The following is a 20,891-nucleotide window of genomic DNA, read 5'->3' on the forward strand; positions in this document are numbered from 1 at the left end:
CATTAATTGAATATCATGTCTGTCACTACGTCAACTACACGTCTCAACTTTTTCAGTGTGTGTGATATCCGTAAATACACTAAGGACAGAACGCACTGTTAGCTACATGCATCTCGACTCGGTCACTTCGTGTGGTGTACGTCGGCTTACTGTGAGGTCACATCATCACCACGTCATCTACACACGTCTCCACTAGTTAATTGCTTTGACATTAGTGGCAGAGCTTCTGGAGTGGGGGAAAAACGCAGACTTGGTGCCTCTTAAGCAGCACACGTAATCCACCATAATAAGAGTAGTTTATAATTTGTATTCAACTAATTGACTCAAAGTGACTCATCTTCCCAAGCTCTAGCATCGTGCGAACCAATGACATACACATTCAAAGATATTGGCTCTAACACAAGTTAATTCGAGTTGTGTGCAGTGCCCTTAAAAAACCATATTAATAGATTAATTCTGGCCATTGTTACAGCATTAAGTTTTAGGTTTATTTTCTTCCTGTTGAGCCATTCGCTCCACATTCCCTCACCTTCTCCGGGTCTCCCAGCCCCTCCGTGTCCAACAGTAGAAGACAATTCTCCTTGTTCGTCGGGTGAGGAATTGGCCAGGCCCAGATGCCCTTGGTCTTCGATTGCACTGCGTGCCCTACAGCGAAGCCACCTGGTCCCCACCGGGTGGAAGGGAACAAAACAGAGACATGGGGACAGGTCTCCAATGTGTTTTTGGATTGCAACCACATTGTTGTTTGGTGTGATTCTCAAACTGTTTTTTGTACGTTAGTTCATGGAGTCTCTTTATGAATCTGTGAGTTGTTTTTTTACGTGAGTCTATAAAGATCTCTGTGTGAGCCTACGGTTATCTACATTAATCTGCGAGTCTCTATCTGAGTCTATGGATACCTCATGTGAGCCTACGGGTATATATGTGTGTTTATATGGTCTCTATGTGAGATTATGGGTATGTGTGTTTGAAAGTCTACGGGTCTCTGTGTGAGGGTATGGATCACTTCATGAAGTTAATTGAGCAGCTCACATTCTCCCCCAATTACATCGTTGAAGTGATTAAATCACACCCGAAAATACTCACCCAACGATATGGACACTATGTGCACGACACCGACAGTCCGGAAGCAAAAAAGTAGCTCTGATTGACACTTAACTTGCCTGAAAGGGGATTGGTTAGAGGCAAGGAATTGAAGAGATTGGTGGAGAAATACAAATGGAAAGAGTGAGAAACTGAGGATGATTGACAGGGATGACTGTTGGAATCTGTTAGGGAAAGTGGGAGGTGATTAGCTCGAGGCAAAGCAGGTCAAGGAACCTACGGGAAAGGAGCTTGAGTGATGTATAAAGGGGAAGCAAAATAGTTGTGTACTGTGTCGGGTGCCACTAGATCGTGTTGCCTGCTGCTGTTGGTGTTGCAAATTCTTAATGCCTGAACATGTGAGAGCTATACAACTGCTAAAAAAACCTATACAGTAATATACACATGTGACAACTATCTCTCCGTTTCTCACTCTTTCCATTTTGTATTTCGACCTCCAATCCCTTCAATGTCCCTGCCTCTAACCAATCCCCTTTCAGGCCCTTTAAGTAACCAATCAGAGGGCTTGTTTTTAATTCCTGATTATCCGTGTCACGTGGTGTCCACCACATCAGGTGAGTATCGTTCGTAGTGATACAATCTCTATACACGTGTAATAAACGACTGGACCACGATGTCTGTCCCAGTGTCCTTTATTATTCGGTTCGTGCTGTACACCCACACGGCTGTCTTTACTCTGTAGCTTCTCCACGGTGCTGACTCCAATGTCGGCCCGATCCACAACAGCAGCTCCGCTGCTGTTTCTCTCACACAGCCCCCCTTGGCTGTACTCTCTGCTGCTCTTCTCCCTCCGCAGCTCTCACAGCTTCTTGCTCTCTCCCTCTCTCTCCGCAGCTCCTCCTGGCAGCCACACCGCTGCCTCTAACAAGCAGCCCCCTCTCTCTCTCTCTCCGCAGCTCCTCCTGGCAGCCACACCGCTGCCTCTAACACGCAGCCCTCCTGGCTGTCTCCTCCCCAGCTGCACACCACTCCGCAGCTTCCTCTTATCTTCGGGGTTGGCTCCCGATCGCCGTCGGCGCCCCCCCTCTCCACACTTGCCCGCGTGGCCTCACTCTTTTCCGCTCACACCCCGACTACCTTCCCCTTCCGGTTTACCCGCTTAAAGCCCCGAACCTTACCCCCACGTCACATGACTCCACCCCCCGTGACGTCACCTCCGGAAGGTCGCTTACGCCCGCATTACACCACCCTCCCCCGTAGAAAAATCCCAGCCGACCTCGGCTGACCAATAGCAAATCGTAATGCGGCGAACCGAGCTTCCCCCCCTAAAGGACACTAAGCATATAATGTAACAGCAAGAACAACAACAACGCAATCAACATCAACGATCGTACAAAAGCATGCAATAAATACAACTGTAAGAAAAAAAATAACAAGACAGCAACAATCAACGAAACGTAAGCGATTTGGAACGTGTGCGGGTCGCCGGCCCGTCCCGGACGGTCGGCGGCCCACTCGCAGAACGGGAACGCGATGAAAGTCGAGGAACGACAGGGGGTAATCCCCCTGTCGCAGCTGGAAGTCCACCGCCATCCCGTGTCTCTAAAGAGTTAGTCTTGGGCTTGTCCTGTGACCGTGCCCGCAGCTGGGTCGGAAGGGCTGCAGGGCTCGAAGGTCCCGCAGACCTGGCAGGCGTCCTCCGAGCAGGGCCCCTCGTCCCCCGCAATGTCACGGCCGGCCTGTTTCGGAGGATCTTTAGCCGACTTGACCGGTGCCGAGGCCTCCTGCTGCGGCGGAGCCGGGAAGCGGGCCCAGCAGTCTCTGGCGTAGTGGCCCCTACGCCCGCAGCGGAAACATTCGGCCTCGTTGCGCCGAAGCGCAGGCCTCGCCTCCTGACGGCCCCGTTCTGGTAGCACCGCGCGCGGTCTCGGCCCGCCGCGTCCCGTCCATGGAGCGGAGGCGGCCGTCAGTTGTTGAGGGCCCCGGTCATCCGGAACATAGACGGCCTGCGCAGGGTTCCACCCCAGCGCCTCCTCTTCTTTGACGGGCTCCCCCGTCCACGCCGTCACTTGTTTCCAGCGACGGAGGTTGAATTGCGCATCGAGACACTTAGCAGCCATCCGGGAAGTTAGCTTCTCATGCCCACACACAGGCATGGGGATCCCTAGATCCCGAGACAGCTCCAACATTTTCCCTAATATGAGAGGCTCCAGCAGGTCCTGTGGCGTCTCAGGATAAGCTGCCATGGCCAGCTCCAGCACCGCACCCCTGAACGCCACGGGCGACTCCTCTGGTGCTCGTTGTCGTTGAGCGAATCGCCGATGCGCATCATCTGGTGGCTCATAAGCATCGGCCATTTCTTGAAAAACACCACATAAAGTTGCCTTCTTATCGGTCGCTATGGAACGGAAGAATCGGACAGATTCGTCGTCCAGGAGAGTCGGCAACACCTCCAAAGCCTCCGCATCGGTCCATCTTGCTGTGCGTACCGCCGCCAAGAAGCGGCAGGCGAACGCGCTCCAGTCCCCACCGACGGAAAATTCTTTAACTGTTGTAAGGTGGCGACTCCGACTCCTCTTCCCGCCGTCTTCCAATGGTGGTGGTTGTGATGGCAAATTCAAAATGGCGTCGGCCCGCGGCGTGGCCAAGATGGCGGTTTGGCGCCACGGAGCGCGCAAAATGGCGGCCTCTTGCCGCGTGGGCAATGGCGGCGGCAGGACAGGCAACGTGGCGGCCCGCGGAGCACCACTTGCATCATCCATCGTCCCTGGCGCGACGAGATGGCATAGATGCGCCAGGACGTCCTTAAGTGCCTCCAGTTGTACCGCCATCGCTTGCCATCGTTGATCCGCGTCTGATGATGTCGACGGACCCGCCACCGCGCCAACATCCTCCACTCCCGTTCCCGTGGTCTCCTCAGCCGGGCTCTCCTCCACCACCCCAACAGGATCCGCGGTTGGAGGGAGTTCGTCGTCGTCGGACGAAGAAGCCGATGCAGGCGCCGGATTAACTTTCTTCCTCACTTGTTTCGACATGCCGTTGCACTTCCGACACCAGTGTAATAAACGACTGGACCACGATGTCTGTCCCAGTGTCCTTTATTATTCGGTTCGTGCTGTACACCCACACGGCTGTCTTTACTCTGTAGCTTCTCCACGGTGCTGACTCCAATGTCGGCCCGATCCACAACAGCAGCTCCGCTGCTGTTTCTCTCACACAGCCCCCCTTGGCTGTACTCTCTGCTGCTCTTCTCCCTCCGCAGCTCTCACAGCTTCTTGCTCTCTCCCTCTCTCTCCGCAGCTCCTCCTGGCAGCCACACCGCTGCCTCTAACAAGCAGCCCCCTCTCTCTCTCTCTCCGCAGCTCCTCCTGGCAGCCACACCGCTGCCTCTAACACGCAGCCCTCCTGGCTGTCTCCTCCCCAGCTGCACACCACTCCGCAGCTTCCTCTTATCTTCGGGGTTGGCTCCCGATCGCCGTCGGCGCCCCCCCTCTCCACACTTGCCCGCGTGGCCTCACTCTTTTCCGCTCACACCCCGACTACCTTCCCCTTCCGGTTTACCCGCTTAAAGCCCCGAACCTTACCCCCACGTCACATGACTCCACCCCCCGTGACGTCACCTCCGGAAGGTCGCTTACGCCCGCATTACACACGCATGCAACTGAATTACAGTATTTTCCCGCATATAGCCCGCATACACATATAACCCGCAGATGCATATACCCCGCAAGCATTCATGCATTTCACGTAGTTACCGCAGCTTAATTCAATCATATTAATACGAAGTTTACATTTGTAATACATTCCACTATCAATTGTTAACATTAAAATCATAACGTACACAAAGAAAACAAACTAACCGGAAACGAGTGAACTTAAAACAGTGAATAAGTAACAAAAGTTAATATCCAATAAATAAGTAACACATAACTGGTAGATAAGTAAGTACAGTTTTAGCACTGGTAGATTGCGCACTGCGCAGATAATAGCGGCACTACGGCAACTCCGTTGCCTCGCCCCCCCACCTCTCTCTCCCCCCAGCTGCCCCACCCCCCAACCTCCCACCTCTCCCTCCTCCCCGCTCTCCCGTCGCCGGTAAACAGTGCGCGCACTTAAAAACATTGTCGTTTAATTGTACAAACAATTCATTTAAAACGTGATAACATGTGCAATTTTAGTGTGAGTGGTTTATTCAGCAGTGCTTTAGTCAAAGGTAAGTGTTGCATAGTGGATAGTCCTACCATGAAAAAAATTAACGAGTTATGACATGTCACACGTGTAAAATATTTTTGGGATAGCCCGCACCTCCATATACCCCGCAGGGTCTTGTTTTGTTTGTAAAAAGTGGTATACCCCGCGGGTTATATGCGGGAAAATATGGTAACCATCCGCCGAATACCTGCATATTTTTTTAATACTATGAGAGGTTCAGTTTAACACGTAGGCTTTCGCGACCAATATCATCCATAATAGAGTTTTTTTTGGGTTAGATCACGTGAATATATAAATATGTAATTAAAAACCGCCACCACACGACACAGCCAACGAGTAAGGGTTGTCATGTAAACAGATATGTGGATGACACATTGGTGGTCTGGTCAGACGGCAAATATACACTGAACGCATTTCTAAATCATCTCAACTCGTAAACCCATCCATCCAGTGCACCAGGGAAGTGGAAGCTGACAGAACTCTACCATTTCTGGATATTCTGCTCGGACGGGGTCGAAAGGGTAAAATTTCACACGGTGTTTACGGAAAGAAAACGCATATTGATGCCTATCTGAATGCAAAGTCACACCATCACCCCGCACAGAAATCTGCTCTTATCATGACGCTCATTTATCGAGCTAAGAAAGTGTCAGATGGTGACAGTCTGAGAAGTGAAATTCAACATGTTAAAGAAGCGCTGCAAATGAACGGTTACATTGATGCACAAATCAACAGAACCAAATCAAATAACACGAGCATTGAAACTGCCCAAGTAATTAAAACGATCAAAATACCGTACATTGTGGGAGTAACTGATAAACTAGCCAGGTGTTTGCAAAAACAAAACATCTGAGTCAGATTTGGCACGGTACATAGAATACAGAAATTATTATCTGGCACAAAATATGTATTACCGAAGCTATCAACAGAAGGTGTGTACAGGATAAGCTGCACGTGTGGTAAATGTTATGTTGGGCGAACATGACGAATGATCAGCACGAGACTAAAAGAACATCTGAGAAATATTAATTTCTCCCAAATACAACTGTCAGTAGTAGCAGAACATGCGTACCATCAAGGACACTCAATTGATTTTGATAATGTTGAATTTCTTGCAAAACTAGCTATTACTGGCCAAGACTAATTGGAGGATCTATTGAAATTGAAATAATACAAATAACTTGAACCATTCGGATAGCTACCGCCTTAATGCTGCGTGGAAGCGAATAATCAAATAATACATTATATAAATGCATGCCTACAAAGGGCAGCATACTTCAATAAGGGTTACCGTTTGTACTGCTCTTTTAATACACAGTAAACAGGAAGGACAAGTTGAAAGGGCTCGCATAATGAATAATGGACGTTGCCTCAGTAATCCCCCCACTTTGTAAAAGAAGCTTGGTAACCACATCTACGCCTCTATATAAGGAACGAAACTGTATGACTTCTCCACAAATCTGGCTGTCGCCTGATGAAGCTAGTTGTAATTACTGGCGAAACGTCGTAGTCGGATTATAAATGTTGTGGCTTGGCTCTCCAACACACCTGTGTGCTGTACTAGTAACGAATTGCCATGTTCTGTTTTCGTGACAACCCTTACTCATTGGCTGTGTTGGGTGGTGGCGGGTTGTAACGACACATTGATATATTTACGCGATATAACCCAAGAAAACCTCTTTTATGTATGAGAGGTTCACTAACGTTCTCAAATCCGCAGCCAAAAAGAACATCCTGAGAGAGCACAGAAAAGAACACAACCCCTGCTGGTTCTTAGACTGGGGAATGCTAGTCATACTGATGGACAGGAAACTGGTGACAATCCAGACCCAATGCAGATGAGCCCTCCCTGGGTTTGATCTTCCATGAAGCTCATGGTCCACCCTAAACCGCATCCAACTGTACAAATTATGGTTTCAGATGCGGATACTTGATGTACAAATGGAAAAGTGAAAACTCTCCAGCGTGTGAATGTGGTCATCCAGAACAGACCGTACAACGTATCGCGACGCAATGCCCGATCCACAAATACAAAGGAGATATCACGGTGATATGCTACTCCACTGCTCCTGACGTTGTTATCTGGCTTGATCACCTGAATGTGAAATTGTAGTTGTTTCTCTGCCATCTGCATCAGCTGCCATATGAAAAGAAGAATAAGAAGAAAGTGCACTTTTTCAGACACTGAATGAAGAAAGGCAGCAGCAAGCAATGGGTTGAGAGAGTCGAGGGACTAAACCTCACAGACATCCTCGACAACAATTGTGGAACTTCATCCGCTAATAGATGGACATCCACAACGACATCAGCCAACGAAAGTAGACAGCATGGCATTACTGGCCAACTGCTTCTCAATCGAAAGCCCTAAAAGATTGTGATTTGGAACAGCGCATGAAACCATAATCCGAACTCACAAACCACACGTTTCAATTCCACTCAGGAAACCAAATCGAAACATCTTGACTGTGTAATAAACGACTGGACCACGATGTCTGGCTCAGTGTCCTTTATTATTCGGTTCGTGCTGTACACCCACACGGCTGTCTTTACTCTGTAGCTTCTCCACGGTGCTGACTCCAATGTCGGCCCGATCCACAACAGCAGCTCCGCTGCTGTTTCTCTCACACAGCCCCCCTTGGCTGTACTCTCTGCTGCTCTTCTCCCTCCGCAGCTCTCACAGCTTCTTGCTCTCTCCCTCTCTCTCCGCAGCTCCTCCTGGCAGCCACACCGCTGCCTCTAACAAGCAGCCCCCTCTCTCTCTCTCTCCGCAGCTCCTCCTGGCAGCCACACCGCTGCCTCTAACACGCAGCCCTCCTGGCTGTCTCCTCCCCAGCTGCACACCACTCCGCAGCTTCCTCTTATCTTCGGGGTTGGCTCCCGATCGCCGTCGGCGCCCCCCCTCTCCACACTTGCCCGCGTGGCCTCACTCTTTTCCGCTCACACCCCGACTACCTTCCCCTTCCGGTTTACCCGCTTAAAGCCCCGAACCTTACCCCCACGTCACATGACTCCACCCCCCGTGACGTCACCTCCGGAAGGTCGCTTACGCCCGCATTACACACGCATGCAACTGAATTACAGTATTTTCCCGCATATAGCCCGCATACACATATAACCCGCAGATGCATATACCCCGCAAGCATTCATGCATTTCACGTAGTTACCGCAGCTTAATTCAATCATATTAATACGAAGTTTACATTTGTAATACATTCCACTATCAATTGTTAACATTAAAATCATAACGTACACAAAGAAAACAAACTAACCGGAAACGAGTGAACTTAAAACAGTGAATAAGTAACAAAAGTTAATATCCAATAAATAAGTAACACATAACTGGTAGATAAGTAAGTACAGTTTTAGCACTGGTAGATTGCGCACTGCGCAGATAATAGCGGCACTACGGCAACTCCGTTGCCTCGCCCCCCCACCTCTCTCTCCCCCCAGCTGCCCCACCCCCCAACCTCCCACCTCTCCCTCCTCCCCGCTCTCCCGTCGCCGGTAAACAGTGCGCGCACTTAAAAACATTGTCGTTTAATTGTACAAACAATTCATTTAAAACGTGATAACATGTGCAATTTTAGTGTGAGTGGTTTATTCAGCAGTGCTTTAGTCAAAGGTAAGTGTTGCATAGTGGATAGTCCTACCATGAAAAAAATTAACGAGTTATGACATGTCACACGTGTAAAATATTTTTGGGATAGCCCGCACCTCCATATACCCCGCAGGGTCTTGTTTTGTTTGTAAAAAGTGGTATACCCCGCGGGTTATATGCGGGAAAATATGGTAACCATCCGCCGAATACCTGCATATTTTTTTAATACTATGAGAGGTTCAGTTTAACACGTAGGCTTTCGCGACCAATATCATCCATAATAGAGTTTTTTTTGGGTTAGATCACGTGAATATATAAATATGTAATTAAAAACCGCCACCACACGACACAGCCAACGAGTAAGGGTTGTCATGTAAACAGATATGTGGATGACACATTGGTGGTCTGGTCAGACGGCAAATATACACTGAACGCATTTCTAAATCATCTCAACTCGTAAACCCATCCATCCAGTGCACCAGGGAAGTGGAAGCTGACAGAACTCTACCATTTCTGGATATTCTGCTCGGACGGGGTCGAAAGGGTAAAATTTCACACGGTGTTTACGGAAAGAAAACGCATATTGATGCCTATCTGAATGCAAAGTCACACCATCACCCCGCACAGAAATCTGCTCTTATCATGACGCTCATTTATCGAGCTAAGAAAGTGTCAGATGGTGACAGTCTGAGAAGTGAAATTCAACATGTTAAAGAAGCGCTGCAAATGAACGGTTACATTGATGCACAAATCAACAGAACCAAATCAAATAACACGAGCATTGAAACTGCCCAAGTAATTAAAACGATCAAAATACCGTACATTGTGGGAGTAACTGATAAACTAGCCAGGTGTTTGCAAAAACAAAACATCTGAGTCAGATTTGGCACGGTACATAGAATACAGAAATTATTATCTGGCACAAAATATGTATTACCGAAGCTATCAACAGAAGGTGTGTACAGGATAAGCTGCACGTGTGGTAAATGTTATGTTGGGCGAACATGACGAATGATCAGCACGAGACTAAAAGAACATCTGAGAAATATTAATTTCTCCCAAATACAACTGTCAGTAGTAGCAGAACATGCGTACCATCAAGGACACTCAATTGATTTTGATAATGTTGAATTTCTTGCAAAACTAGCTATTACTGGCCAAGACTAATTGGAGGATCTATTGAAATTGAAATAATACAAATAACTTGAACCATTCGGATAGCTACCGCCTTAATGCTGCGTGGAAGCGAATAATCAAATAATACATTATATAAATGCATGCCTACAAAGGGCAGCATACTTCAATAAGGGTTACCGTTTGTACTGCTCTTTTAATACACAGTAAACAGGAAGGACAAGTTGAAAGGGCTCGCATAATGAATAATGGACGTTGCCTCAGTAATCCCCCCACTTTGTAAAAGAAGCTTGGTAACCACATCTACGCCTCTATATAAGGAACGAAACTGTATGACTTCTCCACAAATCTGGCTGTCGCCTGATGAAGCTAGTTGTAATTACTGGCGAAACGTCGTAGTCGGATTATAAATGTTGTGGCTTGGCTCTCCAACACACCTGTGTGCTGTACTAGTAACGAATTGCCATGTTCTGTTTTCGTGACAACCCTTACTCATTGGCTGTGTTGGGTGGTGGCGGGTTGTAACGACACATTGATATATTTACGCGATATAACCCAAGAAAACCTCTTTTATGTATGAGAGGTTCACTAACGTTCTCAAATCCGCAGCCAAAAAGAACATCCTGAGAGAGCACAGAAAAGAACACAACCCCTGCTGGTTCTTAGACTGGGGAATGCTAGTCATACTGATGGACAGGAAACTGGTGACAATCCAGACCCAATGCAGATGAGCCCTCCCTGGGTTTGATCTTCCATGAAGCTCATGGTCCACCCTAAACCGCATCCAACTGTACAAATTATGGTTTCAGATGCGGATACTTGATGTACAAATGGAAAAGTGAAAACTCTCCAGCGTGTGAATGTGGTCATCCAGAACAGACCGTACAACGTATCGCGACGCAATGCCCGATCCACAAATACAAAGGAGATATCACGGTGATATGCTACTCCACTGCTCCTGACGTTGTTATCTGGCTTGATCACCTGAATGTGAAATTGTAGTTGTTTCTCTGCCATCTGCATCAGCTGCCATATGAAAAGAAGAATAAGAAGAAAGTGCACTTTTTCAGACACTGAATGAAGAAAGGCAGCAGCAAGCAATGGGTTGAGAGAGTCGAGGGACTAAACCTCACAGACATCCTCGACAACAATTGTGGAACTTCATCCGCTAATAGATGGACATCCACAACGACATCAGCCAACGAAAGTAGACAGCATGGCATTACTGGCCAACTGCTTCTCAATCGAAAGCCCTAAAAGATTGTGATTTGGAACAGCGCATGAAACCATAATCCGAACTCACAAACCACACGTTTCAATTCCACTCAGGAAACCAAATCGAAACATCTTGACTGTGTAATAAACGACTGGACCACGATGTCTGGCTCAGTGTCCTTTATTATTCGGTTCGTGCTGTACACCCACACGGCTGTCTTTACTCTGTAGCTTCTCCACGGTGCTGACTCCAATGTCGGCCCGATCCACAACAGCAGCTCCGCTGCTGTTTCTCTCACACAGCCCCCCTTGGCTGTACTCGCTGCTGCTCTTCTCCCTCCGCAGCTCTCACAGCTTCTTGCTCTCTCTCTCTCTCCGCAGCTCCTCCTGGCAGCCACACCGCTGCCTCTAACAAGCAGCCCCCTCTCTCTCTCTCTCCGCAGCTCCTCCTGGCAGCCACACCGCTGCCTCTAACACGCAGCCCTCCTGGCTGTCTCCTCTGCAGCTGCACACCACTCCGCAGCTTCCTCTTATCTTCGGGGTTGGCTCCCGATGGCCGTCGGCGCCCCCCCTCTCCACACTCGCCCGCGTGGCCTCACTCTTTTCCGCTCACACCCCGACTGCCTTCCCCTTCCGGTTTACCCGCTTAAGGCCCCGAACCTTCCCCCCACGTCACATGACTCCACCCCCCGTGACGTCACCTCCGGAAGGTCGCTTACGCCCGCATTACAACTGCATGAACAAAATACCTGTCATACTCTTTGGTTCTTTGGGTAAAGTCACGTAGGTAGAAAAATAATAGATCACGACGTTTCGATCGCAACACAAGCAATCGTCATCAGGTGGGACAACCACAACAAGAAAATACTGCTGAAGTAGGCGAGAGATCTGCCGTGGCACGAGATTATATAGGCATCTGCAGTAGGGGGGCAGAGAGAATGTGGGGGGAGAGAGGAGGCGGGGCAGAAAGTGGCCCCCGCGGCAGCACCCGGGTCACTGGAGTACTGGAGTCGAGATCGGAGAGAGAAACACACACAGAGAGAGAAAGACACACAGAGAGTCGGAAATAACAGCTGACATAGACAGGTAGGATGTAAACTTCACAGTCAGTTAAGACTTTACCTGGTTAACAACGTCCTTCCAATGATTTCTCAGTTTGTACCCATCTTCTCGGTTCAAGTTGTGTTTATATATCTGGATGGCTTCATGAACAAATCTTTGATAATAGCCGGTAGGTTTGCAGAGTACCTTGGTCTTGGAAAAGTCAATTTCTCGTGAGCCCACAGCATTAAAACAATGATCAGCAATGGCAGAGGTATTGGTCCTACCGTGTTTCAGATCTACCTTGTGTTCACGAACGCGGTCCAAGACGTGTCGTTTCCTTTTCCCCAATGTAACTGCTGCCGCAGCCACAACTCAGTTTGTAGACACCCGGGTATTGCATATCAGGAATCACATCCTTTACAGATGGGATCAAATCACGGATTTTGTGTTGAAAAAAACCTGGATCTTGTGTTTGTTTAAGATTTTGGAAATGTTTTTGGTAACCCCTGCTATGTATGGCAAAATGATGGTATTGGTTGGATCCTCCGATGGGTGTCTCCCCATGGCTGGGGAGACAGCTTTGCGGATTGTACGGTCAGAATATCCGTTCATCCTGAGGGCTTGGTGTACGTGCTACAGCTCACTGGCTAGGTGATGCTGGTCGGAGATGCAACGGGCCCTATGGTGTCGTGTTATAATGAGGGAATTTTTCTGGGCTGGATAGTGGTGGAAGTCAGGCTTTAGATAGGCATCCGTGTGGGTGGCTTTCCTGCAGACAGTGTCCGAACGAGACATCAGGTCTCTTCTCAATCAAAACATCCAGGAATGATAGCTTGTCACCCTATACGGTTTACCCATATTATATTGCAGGGAAATAGAGTTTTCAGGTCCATACGGCATACAGCCGTTTCAATATGGGGAAAGTATATGTTTAGTCTATTTGTGTTTTTCCCCTGTGATGGGACTTTATAGGATGAAGTTGAGATTTATAAGGGCACATAATTATTAACAAGGTCTGAATTGGTCTGTAATAAGGTAGGCACGGATAAGAGGTTGACTGGTATGGAAAAATGCCCTCCTCCATGTATATAATATATACACACTGGTGACCTACTCTCAATGAATGTGGCCGACGTAAAAAATATAAACATCTGTGATACAGCACCCTACCGTCAAACGTCCCGGTTTCAACGTTCCATGCCACCAAAGGTCGACTATCAAACCAAATCAGGACCGGCCATGTGGTCGATGCGGCGACCTGATGCAACAAATGGCACTATCAAAGATTCGGCGGCCCTGCGAGTGTGCGGCCTCGAATCCCAAACAATCGACCGCATCATAAACACTCTGCTGCTGCCTTCACTCCTTTAAAGGAGGAATGGACAAATCCACTCTGCTTCTGAAAAGAAAATTGAGTGGATAACATCTAAAATTAAATCTTTAATCTTGATTTGAAGTTTTAGTGGCTGCAGGAATCCATACTTTTTGGTTCTTTCGGTGAAGTCACGTAGGTAGAAAAAATATAATAAAATAAATCACGACGTTTCAATCGCAACACAAGTGGTCGTCCTCAGGCGGAAATAGACTATTTCGACCGCTTGTGTTGTGATCGAAACGTCGTGATTTATTTTATTTTTTCTACCTACGTGACTTTACCAAAACAACCAAAGAGTAAAACAAATTTAATCTGCTATTAATCCATACAAATCTTCTTGGTTCTTTCGGTAAAGTCACGTAGAAGGGAAGTAATAAAATAATAAAAATAAAACATAATAAAATGAAATAATTCTCACGACGTTTCGGCTACAACGCAAGCAGCCGCAAGCAACCGTCTTCACCTGAAGACGGCTGCTTGCGTTGTAGCCGAAACGTCGTGAGAATTATTTCATTTTATTATGTTTTATTTTTATTATTTTATTACTTGCCTTCTACGTGACTTTACCGAAAGAACCAAGAAGATGAATCCCTGCAGTCACGAAAGCTTTAAATCGAAATCCATACAAAATAAGAAGAATGTCCCCACACACATACAACAAATAAACGATCATACTGACGATTTTGCATTGGCTGCACAAGACACCAATGTTACATAAATGAGGTTTCAGATAGGAATCTGTGTGGGTGGCCTTCCTGTAGACAGAGTATCCCAAAGAACCATCAGGCTTCCTCTAAAACAAAACATCCAGGAATGGTAGCTTACCATCCTTCTCCACTCCCATGGTGAAATTGATGGATGGGTGTATGGAGTTAATGTGGTCGAGAAACTAGTTCAATGCTGGATAGCCATGTGGCCAAATGACGAAAGTGTCATCCACATATCTCTTCCACAGGGAAGGGCGTAGGGTGGATGTCCGGATGGCGTCTGTTTCAAATTTCTCCATGAAAGCCTGATTCCCACCACCATCCCGCACAGAAGAATTCCCTCATTAAAACACTACACCATAGGGCCCACTGCATTTCTGAATAACACCACCTGGCCAGTGAATTGGAACATGTACACCCGGCCCTTAAGATGAATGGATATTCGGACCGTATTATCCGCAAAGCTGTTTCTCCAACCATGGAGAAACAACCCCCTGAAACTCTGATAAAAACCATCACGTTACCATACATAGCAGGCGTTACCAAAAAGATTTCCAAAATCTTAAACAAACACAAGATCCAGGTCTGATTCAGTACAGTACACAAAATCCGTGATCTAATCCCATCCGTAAAGGATGTCATTCCTGACATGCAATACCCTGGAGTCTACAAACTGAGTTGCATTTGTGGTGATTGTTACATTGGGGAAACGAAACGACATGTATCAGACCATATTCGCGAGCACAAGGTAGATTTGAAACACGGCAGGACTAACTCTTCTGCCGTGGCTGATCACTGCTACAACTCTGTGGGCTCTCATGATATTGTTTTCTCCGAGACCAAAGTGCTCTGCAAGCCGTCTGGCTACCATCAAAGATTTGTTCATGAAGCCATCCAGATATACAAACATAGACATAACTTCAACCGAGAATATGGATACAAATTGAGCATTCATTGGAAGGATGTTATTAACCAAGTTAAACCTTAGCTGCTTTATATTTTACTTTCATATCCGCATCTCCAGGTTCTTACTCCCAGCCCTGCTCCCATCACTTGGACATTTGCCGTGCATTGTATCGAGCCTGCAGCTTTCCACTCTGAGCCACGTTCCCCCCCCACCCTCTCTCATCATTTGGATCATGTTTGCCACTCTCCTTTGACCCACGCCCCGCCCCCACAATCTCCTTGGCTTCTCCCCCCTTCCTCAGCTATATAATCCCTTGTCACAAGCAACTCTTTTGCCTACGTCAGCGATTGTTTCTTGCTGTGGTTGTCTCCGCCTAATGACGGACGCTTGTGTTGCGCCCGAAACGTCGTGATTAAAATTATTTATTTTAATCTTTTATCTTATTTTATTTATTTTTTTATTTTCTTTACCTACGTGACTTTACCGAAAGAACCAAGAGTACGTTATTTCACTCTGTTCACCAGCGTTATTCTGCACCTGGCGAGATGCTATGGTGGTAACAGCACGATCTTAGAAATGGGGGATCGGCACTTGATTCAGTAACGGGGTACACTGTCGAAATTGTATTTGATGGGTGGGTTGTCACTAGGAAAGACAACGTGTAAGCTATCTTCACAGATTGCATGTCTCTGTAAATATTCGATGGAAGGATGTTGCCAGAAGACGAAGCCAGGGGATTGTTGACAGCCTCATTGTTCCGGTTATGATTAGCATTGATTTTTTCAACCTTACATCTTTCAGATTTGTGTATGAGCTGGATCCGGCTGGAGCTCAGTACTCAGCCAATGAGCAGATCGGTGATAGGAAACAGTTTGCAGCATATTAGTTGAGCTGCCTCAGGGTCATACCTGCAAGTTTCTGTAGCAAAGCGATTCTTGAAATCGTCTTGTTCACATCGGTTATATGTGGGGCTTGAGGGTCAGGCTTCTATTTGCTGTTGTAGAGTATTGACAATCATCTCAAGGTTTGTGCACTGTGCAGCTAGAATTATTGAGAAGCATATATGAACGTGCGAGATGATGATATACATGGCAGGATACACATATATATGTCGTGAGAGTTATAATCGTGAGTGATAATACTGTACCTCAAGGGAGGCTCAGTATTATCATCACTCACTGTATAACATAAATCTCTTTGGGATATGTTTTCCAGCAAGATGTACTCTGAAAGTGCAGTTTCTGGTGAGAATCACGTCAATTATGTGTGCAATAGAATGGCATCTTACGATTTTGGGCCATCAGCATCAGGCCATGAAGCCGAACAAGGCTCCGGGGAAGCAGAGACGTCAATCATTTCCGGTTTACTGTTGATACTAAAAAACAGCTTCTACGAGCGTGGTGAAGGCAATCCATCTGTTAGTGAGCTTTTCCATTGGTGCCTTTGAGCAGCACCCAAAATGGGAAGCCACAGCATAATTTTATGGTTTTGGGTGGTCTTTGCTCTGTTGCTGTTTGAGGCACCTTAGTTTCCCAGGGAGCTGTCAGGCTTTACAGTTGGATCAGGTTGGTGTTACGGTGCCTTGGAGATGTTAACTACCTCGCCTGGTAATCAGGCGGACGTAGGTTCGATCCTGATCGTGACACCTGCTGTATATTTTTAGTTTGCATGATCTTCCCGTGGTCATATGGATTTTCTTGGGGGCCCCCGGTTTTTCCCTCCACATTTAAAAATATGCGTTTAGAGTATTTTGCTGCTATACATTTGCACGTTGTGATAAGCCACTTCGTTGAGCTATAATTTGTGATGGCCAGGCCACTTCTAAAAAAAAGCTACATAGCTCAGTGGGCCTTACTTGGTAAAATAAAAAAAAATGTTTAGTTTAGTCCAGGTGCAGTCCAAATGTGCAGTAATGTTTTCCCACCGCCTTCTTTGTGCAAAGTTCAGGGTCTCCGGCACTGCAGTGCCTTTGTCTTGATCACCATTTCTGATTTACTATTTTAAGGGTTGTTGTGTTTTTGTTTGCCAACATAGCGCATCACTTTTCCATACCACATCTGGATGTTGTATTTTTTGTAAGAGATGTCAGAATTTTCATGATTTTAGTAAAGTAAACAGGATATGGCTCCAAATTCTTTAGTTCAGCCATAGCATAGCCAGTTGGCCTTGTGGAAGTTTCAACGTGGTCATGGATTTTAAGTTATGACTGGTATCTGGAATGGGATGATACGCGACTGCTGATCTGTGTTGGCCCTGAGGAAAAATTAGATGTATTTTTTCGTGAAGCTTCATGAAGCAATTCTCTTCCTTTGCGATGAAGCATACGTCTCGGCTAAATTACACTTTTCCCATTGGGCTGAGTGAAATGTGCCCATGTGTTTAGGGTCGTATTAAAAGGACTCTCTTGTGCCGATTGACCATTCCTTGAGTTTCTTTTCTGCTTAGTGATTTTTCCGAGTTTGCCTCAATGTTGTATGGTAGCTGTTTGCAGTCACCCGACATGGCCAGCAGGTGAGTGGCTTCTGGTAGAGGTGATGATAACGATTCCTTATTCGGGTAGGGGGTGGGCTTGTATACATTGATGGCCATCAAGTAATCAACCGTGACAGTTGTTGTGGATCAGCCATCACTTTTCCAGTATTGGATTTGAGAGCGTACTCCTTTAGGCCACGCCGAATGAAGATGGCAAGGCCAAGCTTAGGCTGGAAAATGGCAGAAATAAGGAGACAACCTTTAATTTGTAACACGCAATCCACCAACTTTTCTTAATGCGTTAATCAAATTTGAGGTGATGTTACAATGTTGTTTTCTCTCGAATTCATGGCCAAGAAGTCACATTTAGGTCTTCAGAGTCTATCAGTGTTTAGTAGGTACACTCGAAGACCTTAGCTGATAATTATAATTTTTTATTTCGGCATTCGCTTTTATTGATCATATCTGGATTTGATTTAATGACGCTCATATCACTGGGGGTTACAGTATTAGTCGTGTTGAAGGGAACGACACTAAAACACGTAACAGGTGGGCTGCAGGAAGGCTGCTGTCTCCCACCCAACAAAGACCTGAATTGTATTAGAAGTCACGGGGCACCTGCGTCTTAACTGACACCAGACAAAATGTGACCGACGAAGCAACATACAAAGTTATAAGCGATTCCCAAGCTGTCATCTAGGGAGCAGTAGAAAATATAGAAATGGTAAAGAGTGCAGACAAAAGTAAGCGGTGTCTTTTCACGTGAAAATGATGTGGCAGGTGGGAAATAGTCGTCAATGGCCCCTTTCATTGACAAAGCTCCCAGAGCAGTCGTATTTTGTAAGTGGTAGAATGATGATGATTCAAACCTCTGGACAAGGGCACTCCTGGATTGCGCTTGTACCCTGGACAGGATCTGAAACAAACAGCGAAAACAAATCACGTGCATTAATAGTTGATTTAATGACTTGTCAGTTTGACAGTTGTTAGGGTTTTGTGACCAATATTATTCATCATATAAGTATTTTTGGGGGGTTAGATCGCTTTAAGTATAAATGTGTCGTTAACATGCCACCACCCGACACAGACAATTAAGTAAGGGGTTGTCACGTAAACAAACGTGCAATTAAGTTACTACTTCAGCCCCACCGCTTTGCTGGAGAGTAAATCCACAGCATGTACAATTCGAGTACCTGGTGAGGTTTCGCCGGGAATTACATTCGGCATCATTGGGGGCGATTTCGCCAGAATTGTAAAACAGATCTACCCACTTCTGGTCTTAATTAGAGCAAGAAGACGTCATCACCGTGAGTTTGTTTTCGGAAGAGCTTTACTTATGTGTGTGTCTGTCCTGCCTGCTATGACATTGATCATGAACGTGGTATTTAATGAAGAAAGATGGAACAAAAAACAACAAAAGTTGTGCAAAGAAGCTTTGAGAGATACATTGAGGCACGGTTTGTCCACTATGGGCGTTGGGTGCTGTCAAATAAAAATACTTTTCTATAAATTGTGTTGTTGTTATTGTTCACTAATTTTTTTTTAACGCAATGATTCTTTCAACGTGAATTGCCTAATGAAGGTAAAAATGTAAGTTGCCCATATTAGAAACCGCTGCGATGCCACAGTCTGATTTGTGGCTCGGGGAGGTGTCGGGGCAGCTGTGAAGGCGTTCTGAGCGAGCGATATCCCTTCATTTATTGTGATTAGCTTCTAGAAACGAATAATTTAAGACCTATTCAGGGCAGTGATAAAGGAGCCCGTGGCTGCAATGACTATGCCACAATGCTAGGTTGCACTGTGCAAATATAGGTCACGGCTCTAGGAGGTTGTGTAGTGTGTCCTTGAGGGTCATGGGGACAGCATTTGAGTGTATTGATAAGACAGTTATATCACTTTCACGGGAAGGCCAATGACATGACGAGGTTTTTTATTAATTAGAACACCATGTTTTTACAGGTCACTCACAACATCCCCACCTAATGGAAATGTCACGAGCCGCCACTGGATACATCTGTTGAAATGTACATTAAGAAGCAAAAAAAGTGGAACGTGAAGCAAAGAACATATGCTGGTTACTGACAACAATGAAAAGTTTTAAGAAAAAGGTATGGGCTGGACATGTCGTTACAAGAAGAAAAACATGTTGGATGCTGGTCGAGACGAATGACGGAGTGGTAGACAAGTGATTTAATGCGCCCATGAGGATGTCCACCGAGGAGAAATAAACAATTGATTCAGGCTTTCACCCGAGCGATCCGTAGATTGTTACATCGCAAGGTCCACATGCGAGCAAGGTCAGCGGCTTTGATCGTCGTTCATCAACAATTTATCATCGTTGATTGTGATAACATCTGTGATAGAGCTGTGGCATCGCACGAGATGACGTGACGTACAATCAAGCCATAGGGATATCAGAATCAGAATGTTGATTTATACTGGAGGAATCCGATGAGCTCGAAAGCTTCTTTTCACAGATGTCCAGTAGAGGTGGGGAGGGAACGTTACAACAACAGCAAAAACAAACTGTACAAAACACGATAGGAGTGCAAGGGACAAGAAAGGTAAACAAATCACCTAAACACATACAAATTTAACTAAACCATCTCCATCCTACCAAAACGGTCTGACCACAGATGATAGCTCAACAAAGTGACTCATCATTTGGACATTTATAGTACCAAAATAATCTGAATATTCGCAATGCATGTTTCTAAATGTAGAAGAAAACCCAGAGAACCCGGAGAAAAAAACCACGCGATCACGGCGAGAACATGCAAACACCAAATATACAGGCATCCGGGTAGGGATTGAACCCGAGACCTCCTGCATACCAGGCGAGGAAGATATCATCACCATTTCAAACCATGTTTATTTTTCGTTTATCACGTTTTTATTTTTTTGGCAGCTTTTATGAATTGGCTCGGTTTTCTCTAAGATAAGTTTCCCAATAGCAACACAAATTTACTCTCACGTTAAATGCACGACGGGGTCATCCATTGTGAGCATTTAACACGAGCTCGTGTGTTATAAACAGATCGGAGAGACCACCAGAAACACGCATTCACACTTAAAAAGTCAGTTTGAAAGCGTAAAATTGCCATCTGCATCCAACAATTAACCATCATACTTACATGCTTTGGGAACGTTGTGGTTTGGGGGCAATGCTAGGTAGAACTGCAG

General features: G+C 46.2%; 1 protein-coding gene across 1 annotated transcript in view; it reads right to left on the minus strand.

The window, feature by feature from the left end:
- Positions 1-20,891, minus strand: part of LOC144952959 (guanylate-binding protein 1-like) — a 126,189-nt gene that overhangs the window by 52,771 nt on the left and 52,527 nt on the right. Inside the window, exons 10-12 of the mRNA XM_078883446.1 lie at positions 20,843-20,885; positions 18,578-18,624; positions 530-660 (exon numbers count right to left, since the gene is read on the minus strand). Coding sequence (XP_078739572.1) covers positions 530-660; positions 18,578-18,624; positions 20,843-20,885 — 221 coding nt within the window. The remainder of the gene's footprint in view (positions 1-529; positions 661-18,577; positions 18,625-20,842; positions 20,886-20,891) is intronic.

This window comes from Lampetra fluviatilis, chromosome 71 (genome assembly GCF_964198595.1).
Source record: "Lampetra fluviatilis chromosome 71, kcLamFluv1.1, whole genome shotgun sequence".
Taxonomy (NCBI): Eukaryota; Metazoa; Chordata; class Hyperoartia; order Petromyzontiformes; family Petromyzontidae; genus Lampetra; species Lampetra fluviatilis.